Consider the following 10,483-nt stretch of genomic DNA (forward strand, 5'->3'; position numbering starts at 1 on the left):
TGACGTCACCTTTCCCTCCCTCTTCCCCGGAAGTAACTGCAGCATGGAAAGGTTTCCGGCGAGGCCAAGAGGCGCTGCGCCGAAGGTTCCGCCCAAGGGGCAGCGTGGATCGGGAGAGCCGCTGGGAAGGTTTGGGTGACATTTTCTCCTACCATGAACGAAGCAGGTAAGGCAGGGAGTGTTGCGCGCTGCAGCTGGTCAATTATTATTATTATTATTATTATTATTATTATTATTATTATTATTATTATTATTACCGTTGTTGTTTGGGTTTTCTAGAGTAGGTCCCCAACTCTGTCATCAAAACAGCAACCAAAGGAGGAGATTCCCATCAGTGGCCAAATACATTTGTATTTTATATATGTGTGTGTTAGATGGAAACAGAATAATATTAAATTGTTTACTGTCAGATATAAACCCATGTTGGTGTTAGCAACAACCACCGCGTGTGAAAATGGCCACTGTTGGTACTGTAATTACCTTGTTCGTGCTTTTATCAGTTCCACAAACACACACCTGCATCTCGGGACAACATCTCTTGAAGAGTACATAGACCACAAAAGTTCGCAAAAGCTGTAATAAGTGTGTTAACCTTTATGGTGTCACAAGGCTCCCACCTCATAAATGTTATGATTCTGCACTAAATGCAGCTTCCGGATCAAGCTCGAGGGAAGCCCCATACTGTCTTTTAACCAGATCAGAATGCTGGCCTTGCTCTCTGATCCTTTTGACTGGAGATTCTGGGGATTGAATCTGGAACCTTTTTCGTAAGATACAGGGGTTCTGCTGCATAGCTACCTTCTTGTAAAATGTTGTGTCGATTATCATAATTATTGGATCTCTTAATAAAAGCAACTGTGACTGTTTGTGGAGATTCCAAAGCTGACCATTTAAACTACCATTGCAATGAATTTGTAATAACTGAAAGCACAGCTAGTTTGTGAAGTGTGAAAGCAGAACCTCAGTGACTCTCCCCTTTTCCCATCCTTCCTCATATCTTCTTTTCAGAGCTGGTTGAAGCTTTTAAAACCAAGATTACACAGGAGCCAGATGTTGCCTCTGCTGTGGCAGCCATCAATGTCTTGTTGGAGTTCTTGAAGAGGGACAAAGGCACGTAAGGGAATCCAATTGGGTGGGCTGAGCTGTGGAGCTACCAGTTTGCACCTGGTTTTCCGGGAACTTTTGATTTATAGTAAAACTTGCTGCCACCTTGCTGAGTTCAAGGTGCTGGTTTTGGTGTATAAAGCCTTTTACAGTTTGCAGCCAGGATACCTGAATACCCCTTATATACCCAGTCAGCCATTGTGTTCTGCTGGTGAGAGCCTCTTGCAGACGTCATCTCATCAGGAGGCTTGTTCTGCAGAATGTAGGAATCAGGCCTTTTAGTATTGTGGTTCCTTCCCTTTGGAATTCCCTCCCTTCAATATTAGACATGTGCTGTCTGTGTTCAGTACCTACTGAATACGTCCTCTTTCAACAAGTTTTTTAATTGGACTTCTTGTTCTAGTGTGCATCTGTACTGGAATTGTTTTTAATATGCTTTAAATATGTTTTTCATTCTTTATCACTTGTTATTTGCTGCCCTGGGAGGAAGGGCTGGATATAAACTTAACAAATAAGTAGATCCTGTAAGCTATAAGTCTGTGCACCCCTGGACAATGCTGTCATTGGGCCTTTAGTAGCTTACTCTCTCCCTCTTTCTGTCAAGGTGAGACAATTCAAGGGTTGAGAGCAAACCTCAAACACGCAATAGAAATTCTCTCTGGTGTTGACTCTTCAGTTGCTGTCTCTTCTGGGGGAGAGCTCTTCTTAAGATTCATCAGCCTCACGTCTTTGGAGAATCCAGTAAGTTTCACTTAGCTTTTCATGAAGGGTGGCAACTATTTGATAGTAGTCTTCTTTACACCATTGCTGGTTTTTAGATGAAGGCAATACAGAGCAGGACCACAAGAGCTGCAATGAAACACGTTTACAGTGGTGCCTCGCAAGACGAAAAGAATCCGTTCCGCGAGACTCTTCGTCTTGCGGTTTTTTCGTCTTGCGAAGCAAGCCCATTAGCGGATTAGCACTATTAGTGGCTTAGCGGGCTTAGCGGATCAGCTGATAAGCGGTTTAGCGGCTTAGCGGATCAGCTGATAAGCGGTTTAGCGGCTTAGCGGATCAGCTGTTAAGCGGCTTAGCGGATCAGCTGTTAAGCGGCTTAGTGGATCAGCTGTTAAGCGGCTTAGCGGCTTAGGTTCAGCTGATAAGCGGCTTAGGGAAAGGGGGGAGGGGGGAAAACCCGCAGGAACTCGCAAGACATTTTCGTCTTGCGAAACAAGCCCATAGGAAATTCGTTTTGCGAAGCACCTCCAAAACGGAAAACCCTTTCGTCTAGCGGGTTTCCGTCTTGCGAGGCATTCGTCCTGCAGGGCACCACTGTACCTTGAGTACTCAGGGACTGCCTCTCCCCATATGAACTGATCCAGACCCTGCAATCATCATCTGAGGCCCTTATTTCTGTGCCACCTCCACGAGAGGTCCAGAGGGCAGCAACACAAGAACAGGGCCTTCTCTGCGGTGACTCTACGTTCGTGGAATGCACTCCCTAGGGAGGCTCACTTGACACCTTGGTTACATATCTTTAGGAGCCAAGTGAAAACTTTCCTCTTTCCCAGGCCTTTGGCTAATTGAGCAATGTTTGGCCTTTTAAACTCTGGCGGGTATTGTTTTTGTTTGTTCCTATGTTACGTATTTTTGTGTTTTTACATTGTAAACTGCCCTGTGATCCTTGGATGAAAGGCAGTATAGAAATTAAATAAATACATAGTTACTTCTTTGCTACGATCTGGAACCAGTTTTAAATATCAGGGACCAGCGCTGGAACAAATCATGTGCTGGTAACAGTGAAAGAGGACTCTGCAGCATTTGCAAAGTTTGTATATCACTCTGTGCACCTCAGAAGACTCAGAGGATGTCTTTAGCACTTTTTCTGTCTCTCTCTTTTTTTAAAAAAGCTAAGCCAGTCTTGTAAATAAGCCTATAGAAGCTACTAGCCTGCACCAAACAAAAAAAAGCAGAGAGCTGACAGGAGGAGAATAAATAAATCAAGTTAATAATAAATTTCTGTGCTGGTTGTAGAGGGATGATGGGATCCTTCCTTCTTCTGCTAGCTGGCTCAGTATCTTGCATGCATGCAATTCCTTATCACCTGTGGCTACCAAGCAGTTGCTTATAAACAAAGTTGTGCTAAGCATGATACCCAGGGCATGCTCTAGTTTATTTCACTAGTTATTTTTTCTTTCTTTTTCCAACTGATATAATTATAGGAACAGTACAAATTACATAATGCATATCTAGACATGTTAAACATTTCACTTTGAAATTATACAGAATAAGAAACTATATTGTTGTGCTATCTTACATATAACAGTAAAGTGCTAATATGGATTATTATGTGCTGCTTTTTCCAGGACTATTCCAAATGCAAAGATATCATGATTCAGCGAGGGAAGCTTTTCCTCGCTCGAACCTCTAATTCAAGGAGCAAAATTGCCGAACTTTGCCACACTTTTGTCAAAGATGGTGGGGTAAGTGAGCTTGGGTCATATTAGGGCAAAGAAATAGAGTGAAATGTCTTGTGTGTATCCCACAGATGCTCCATGTTTGCAGAAACTGATTCTGGGCAGAAAACATTGTATCCTATGAATCTCTGAGCTAAGCCAGGCATGGAATCAGAGAATGGAAGAGACCTTGGAGGTCTTCCAGCCCTGCCTCCCACTCAGGGAAGCATCTGCAATGCAGGATGCAACTTTGTTAGCCAGACTAACTAACCTTCCAGCCTCTGCTTTAAACTCTCCAACGAAGGAGGGAGTCCACCTCCTCCTGAGGTTGTCTGTTCCACCGTCAAACAGCTCTTAATGTCAGAAAGTTCCTTCATTGCCAGGGTGTTGGACTAGATGGCCCTTGGGGTCCCTTCCAACTCCACGATAATATGATTCTGTGACAGTGACTCTTCACAGGGTTGGCGCCAGAGGCTGGGCATTTGCCAGGGCCCCAAGGCCAGAAGAGGGTCCACTGCCCTAGCATAAGCTGTTTTGTCACAGAGCCCATTCCCAAGTTTTGCATTCATGGCTGATGGCCGTCTGTCCTGGATGCTTTAGTTGAGATTACTGCGTTGCAGGGGGTTGGACTAGATGACCCTCAGGGTCCCTTCCAACCTTACGGATGTTAATATAGCCTGGACAGTGGATTTCCGTGGCACGCAATAAACTGAAGAATCCTGTGCCTTGCCTCCGCAGAGAATCTTAACTCACGCTTACTCCAAAGTGGTCCTGCGAGTGTTAGAAGCCGCCGTGGAAGCAAAGAAACGTTTCAGTGTCTACATCACAGAATCGCAGCCTGATCAAGCAGGGCAAGTAGATGGGACTTCTCTTTTCTCTATGTTAGGGGCACAAGGCTCTGTGCAAACAGAGGAAGCCGTTTGCTATCTGTCTTTATCTGGAAAGGTTTACCCCCCTGCGAATTTAGGGGGCAGTCTTCTGCACACTGAACTTGGAAGGAAGTCCCATTGAACACGGTGGGACATATTTCTGAACAAGCACGCAGCAGATCAGTCTGCAAATTCAGCAGCTGGTAAATCACTTTGATTTAAGAGCAGCCCAAGAATCAACAGGTTTTGGTGAATGCATTTGCCAACTTTGTTTAGGTTGGGCTTTAGCCGCATGTCCCATGTTTTAAATCCCCCTTTCCTCCCAGGAAATCAGAATAGTATACAAGGTTTTATTTCCTCCACTCCCCAGAATTTTCTGCCCACAACCACCATGGGAGGTAAAGTAGGCTGAGAGATGGTGATTGGGTCAAAGACCTCACAGTGAGCCACATGGTGAGTGGAGATTTGAACCCGGGCCTCTGTGATTACAGTCCAACACTCTACCGTAGTCTTCCCCAACGTGGTGCCCTCCAGGTGATGGACTAAACTCTGATCATTCCTAGCAATTGGAGGCTGATGGAAGTTGGAGTCCTACAACATCTTGGAGAACCACCTTGGGAAAGCCTGCTCTAACCACTACACAGCACTGCCTCTCTTCCCCTTACTGTTCTGCATGAACCAGAGGATTGGAGGGGGGTGGAGAAGAGCCACCTTGCTTTGTGCCAGGCTACAGTGAAGGGAAGAACTAGTGGGAAAGCAGCCAGAGGGCTTGAGGGAGGAGTCTGTTTCACTTTGTGGAAAAGTTTCTCTGCAAATCTCAAAAAACTTGTGGAAGGAGATGTCACCATTGGTAACCAGGGGAATAAATTTGTGGAGCTCCATAGTTTTCTTAATCTCCAGTGGCACAATGTGAAGCATGTCACTTAGAAATAAACCCCTCTGAGTTCATTGGGACCTGCTCTCTGGTAAATTTAAGGTAAAAGGACCCCTGACCATTAGGTCCAGTCGTGGCTGACTCTGGGGTTGCGGCGCACATCTCGTTTTATTGGCCGAGGGAGCCGGCGTACAGCTTTCGGGTCATGAGGCCAGCATGACTAAGCTGCTTCTGGCAAACCAGAACAGCACACGGAAACGCCGTTTACCTTCCTGCCAGAGTGGTACCTATTTATCTACTTGCACTTTGACGTGCTTTCGAACTGCTACGTTGGCAGGAGCAGGGACCGAGCAACGGGAGCTCACCCCATTGCAGGGATTCAAACCGCTGACCTTCTGATTGGCAAGTCCTAGGCTATGTGGTTTAGACCACAGCACCACCCACGTCCCTCTGGTAAATTTGCTTAGACCTGATTTCTTGAAACAACATCCTCAGTGCAGAAAGGAGGGGTAGGAGTTGCTGATGATGAGAAGAAAAAGCAATTCTATACCAGGAGCTCATTTGAGAGAGAGAGAGAGAGATTCTGTTAATTTTTAGAACACTGTTTTGAACAAAAAACTATTAATTTTAAAAAAAACTATTAACAATTACACAGGCAGAAGATGGCAAAGGCACTCAGTAAACTTGGCATTCCTGTGACCATCATCCTGGATGCTGCCGTTGGGTAAGTCTGTGTGGCTGGTTTTGCAGCTGGGCTTTTGAAAGGCAGTTGGACATAGTGACCTGCTGTGAGGGCTGCAGAGGAAGAGAACCTGCTGCTTCCTGGTGTTTAAAGGGCTGGTTCTTGCACTAGTAAGCCAAGGTTGTTGGCCATAGCGCAGTGCGAGAGCGTTTGCCTTGGGTACAGAAGGTCCAAGGTTCAGTCCCCAGAGATTCCAGGTGGGGGTTGGAGAGAGCTCTGCCTGAAACCCTGGAGAGCTGCTGCCAGTCTGTGTAGACAGTACTGTGCTAGATGGACCACTGGTGGGACTTGGTATAAGGCAGCTTCCTGTGTCCCCCTCCTTTCTCTTTGGCTGTTTCATGGCTAGTCTTGTGTTTCTCTCCCAAGTGTAAAACAAGTGGCAAGGGGAGGGTAGTAATAATAATAATAATAATTAATAATAATAATAAATTTTATTTATATCCCGCCCTCCCCGGCCAAGGCCGGGCTCAGGTCAGCTAACAACAATAAAATAGTACAACATACCAAAATCATTCATTATAAAATTAACTCAAATCAAACTAATGGCAGCCACTGGGCCAGAGCTCTGCGAAGATTGCCAAAGGAGGGGGTCAGACTGTGCCTTGGCCAAAGTCCTGGTGGAACATCTCTGTCTTGCAGGCCCTGCGGAAAGATGTCAAGTCCCACAGGGCTCTAGTCTCTTGAGACAGAGCGTTCCACCAGATCGGAGCCACAGCCGAAAAAGCCCTGGCTCTGGTTGAGGCCAGCCTAATCTCTCTGTGGCCTGGGACCTTCAAGATGTTTTTGTTTGAAGACCATAAGTTCCTCCGTGGGACATACCAGGAGAGGCCGTCCCGTAGGTACGAGGGTCCTAGGCTGTATAGGGCTTTAAAGGTTAAAACCAGCACCTTAAACATGATCCTGTACTCCACCGGGAGCCAGTGCAGCTGGTATAGCACCGGGTGAATGTGATATCGCAGCGAGGACCCCGTAAGGTATAGCTGAAAGCGTAACAGGAGTGGGCTCTGTGCATCACAATGGCCCCACCCCAAATAACTCCTTGGATGGAACAGGAATTAAGTTGTTTTTATTCCTTCTGAACAGCTACATCATGGAGAAAGTGGACCTGGTGATAGTTGGCGCTGAAGGAGTGGTAGAAAATGGAGGAATTATTAACAAGGTAAAGTGTGCGTCTGCCCAGGTTTTTCGTGGCTCCCTAAATAGTTGTTTTTCCAGAGCTGTCCTGCTGGATCCGAACAAAAGTCCTGTCTTCTCCAACGTCCTGCTTTCTTCCATTGGTTAGCCAGATTATTTAAGGAAGCAGCTCGGGAGCAGCAGGAGAAAGTGCTTGTCATTCCCTAGTTTTTTCCCTCCAACACACACGAAAAAAGACTTTAAAAATCCTAGTCAGCTTTCCTTTGTAAAAACTTGTTTGATTCCATCCCCTCTCTTTCTTCCCAACTGTCCCAAATGAATGTTAGAATTCTGCAGCTTGTATATATTGTTCAGAATAAATAAGTAGCATTGCCTGTTTACTTATATGGGGCATAATTGTACATAATTTATTCTAATTTTGCTAGTCAAGGGGAGCAGCATAAAACTACATAGAGCAGAAGTGTTGACCAGTGGAAAACTTGTTTAGCTGCTCCTCTGTCATCTTTACAACCATAAGGGCCAGAAACTTGTTTTTTAAAATAAAATAGAATAGAAAGCTAGAATGTGGACCCACACACCCATGTACATATGAATGTTCTGGCTTCTGTGGAATCCTATCATACATGCATAGCATAAGGCTTGCGTATGTGTGAACATACCCTTTTTCTCAAAGGTTTTGAGACCTGAATCTAGGGAGTTGCTTATTTTTCTTGCAGGTATAATACAGGATACAGTTAAGTGCTTTGAAGTTCCACTGATTTTCAGTGAGAGAGGGAAATATGTACTTTATAGCGCAAACCTAGGCATGTCAACTCAGGAGGAAATCCCTTTATTTCACAGTAGCTTAGTAGGTTTAAAATTGTAGCTTACTTACGTGGGAACCTGATTAAACTCAATGGGGTTTTCTTCTGAGTAGACATGTATATAGGACTGCACTCTAAATCTCTCCAAGAAGACTTCACTGTGCCCGGCTTTGACAGAATCTTACCCTTGGGGTTCCTTTTGTATCATAAAGCAAGGGGTGTTTGGTTCCTCATCATAACCTGAGAACATTTCTCTCTCCCCCCCCCCCCCATGGCCTTTTCAGATTGGCACAAACCAAATGGCTGTGTGCGCCAAAGCTCAGAACAAGCCCTTCTATGTGGTGGCAGAGAGCTTCAAGTTTGTGAGACTCTTCCCTCTGAACCAACAGGATGTCCCAGATAAATTTAAGGTAAAGGAAAACTAACTTTGCTTCCTGGTTATCTGCATTCAAAACTCTAGCCTGCAATGGGGTGGAAACCTCTGAGGAATTTAATGCCCGATCTTGGAAGTAAACCAGTATAAGGGGCAGCCATCCAGGGATTTGGGGCACTGAGGTGCATTTGTCGCCTTCATTATCAACTTCCAGAATGAATTTGAAAACATTAATGTTTACCCAGGCATTTAGGGACTGAAGAATCCTGTTCCGGGCAACCCTGAAGGTGTCAGATGAAGTGTTGTTTTTAATGGTCACTGCTTTTAGATGTTTTTAATTGTAATAGTTTTTCTAATGTTTTAGCTGCTTTGTTTTTGAATTGTGGGTGGGTGTTGCCACCCTGGACTAATTCAGGAGGAAGGGCAGGGTGTGCATTCAATGGAGAAATAAATGGTGGGTGGGAGACACCCAGTTCCTGTCTCTCCATGGCATCTGAATTGGGTGAAGCTGTGCAAGACTTGCCTATTTTGGGCAGTTTTTTTGAGGAGCCACTGATTTCGGCCACTATTAATAATTTTAATTCAGTGATGGATGTTACATTTTTCTAATAGATTTATCTGTTTTATATCTCTTTATCTGTTTGCTTTGTTGTAAACTGCCCTGTAACTTGTGGAAAGGGCAATATATAAGTTGTCAACTAAGCAGAACCCCACGTTTTATTATAACCAGAACTGTAGCTTGAGCTGAGGAGAGTTCTTTCAGCTGTTTATTTCAAGCACTTTCCCCCACATTCTTCCGCCAAAATAGGCTCCCAGAGTAGCATACAAATGCTTACCAACAAGACTGTCCCTGCCCTCATGCTTACAATCTAAAAGAATGACATAAAAGGAAAAGGGTTTGTGGGAAGCAGAAGGAAATCAAGCTCAGGCATTAGATCTTAGTTGCCAAGTTCCTCAGGTCGCAATTCAGCAAGGGACAGAGCTGGATCCAAGCACAGGGAAAGGGCTGCTTCATCCTCTTCCACTTGTGGTGTCGACAGCAGTGAGCTAGATGGGTCTGACTTGGTGTAAGGTAGCTTCCCATTGTCAGCCTGCGTTCAGACTATGCAGCCTGGGAATATGCGTGTTGAATGTTACACATGTACAGAATACTGTAACAGGACGCAAACCAACGGGCTCAAATGGCAAGGAAAAGGATTTAGGCAAAATGTCAGGACCCTCTTGATGGACCACTCTGTTAGACAGTGGAACAGGCTGCCTCAGTCTGAATCAGACTATTATTATTATTAATAATAATAATACTTTTTATTTATACCCCGCCCTCCCCAGCCAAGGCCGGGCTCAGGGCAGCTAACAAGCAATAATAAAAACAAGTTGAATGAATACAACTTAAAAACAATATTAATACAACATTAAAATATTGAAATGCAGCCTCATCACAGGAGGAGAAAGGAAAAAGGAAAAAGAAAAGAGGGGGTGGGAATCAAATCAAATACTAATCCTTCTGTCTCAGTATTGTCTGCAAAACTGTGATCCAGAGTTGCAGGCAGGCAACACTCTCAGCCAGGAAATGAACTTGGGACCTTCTGCACACGAAGCCAACACTCTGCCCCCAAGCTGCCTCCCTTCCCTGCAAGGTGCGGCACTCTTGTTCATTAGAGCTTTTAAAGCAGGCTCTGGGTGCCTGCCTATTAGGGACGCTGTAGTAGCCAACTTTTCTGAATGGGCAGGTGATTAGACCAGATTACCTTTAGGTGCCTCTCAGCTCTGTGATCCTGTGTTCTAAGTCATGCTGCCAAACTCGGGTGAAAAAAAGTGTCCTTTCACAGAAAACGATAACTCGCCACTTTTTCTTATTTCTTCCCCAGTACAAAGCTGACACGTTGAATCAGCGTAAGGCACTTACAGAGGAGCATCCCTGGATCGATTATACCTCCCCATCTTTGATCACTCTGCTCTTTACAGACCTCGGGGTCCTGACCCCCTCTGCTGTTAGCGATGAACTGATTAAACTCTACTTGTAAAATTGTCCACATCTGGCGTGCCTAAGGGTGATTATGTTTCTCTACCAGTCTGCTAAAAAGGCAAACCCTGTAAGTAAGAAGATTGCTGGTGATGAATCATTGGATGGCTCAAGTTGAAGAAC

At 44.9% G+C, this 10,483-nt stretch overlaps 1 protein-coding gene across 1 annotated transcript; it reads left to right on the top strand.

Annotated features, from left to right (window-relative positions):
- Positions 1-28: 28 nt before the first annotated feature.
- Positions 29-10,372, top strand: EIF2B1 (eukaryotic translation initiation factor 2B subunit alpha). The gene is made up of 9 exons (XM_082204172.1): positions 29-166; positions 1,009-1,110; positions 1,709-1,845; positions 3,453-3,569; positions 4,281-4,397; positions 5,945-6,009; positions 7,111-7,186; positions 8,249-8,374; positions 10,206-10,372. Exons 1-9 carry the CDS (start codon positions 154-156, stop codon positions 10,359-10,361), a joined length of 909 nt encoding a protein of 302 aa, XP_082060298.1. The 5' UTR covers positions 29-153; the 3' UTR covers positions 10,362-10,372.
- The last annotated feature ends 111 nt before the right edge of the window (positions 10,373-10,483 follow it).

The sequence above is a fragment of the Podarcis vaucheri genome (assembly GCF_965113315.1).
Source record: "Podarcis vaucheri genome assembly, chromosome: 16".
Classification (NCBI taxonomy): Eukaryota; Metazoa; Chordata; class Lepidosauria; order Squamata; family Lacertidae; genus Podarcis; species Podarcis vaucheri.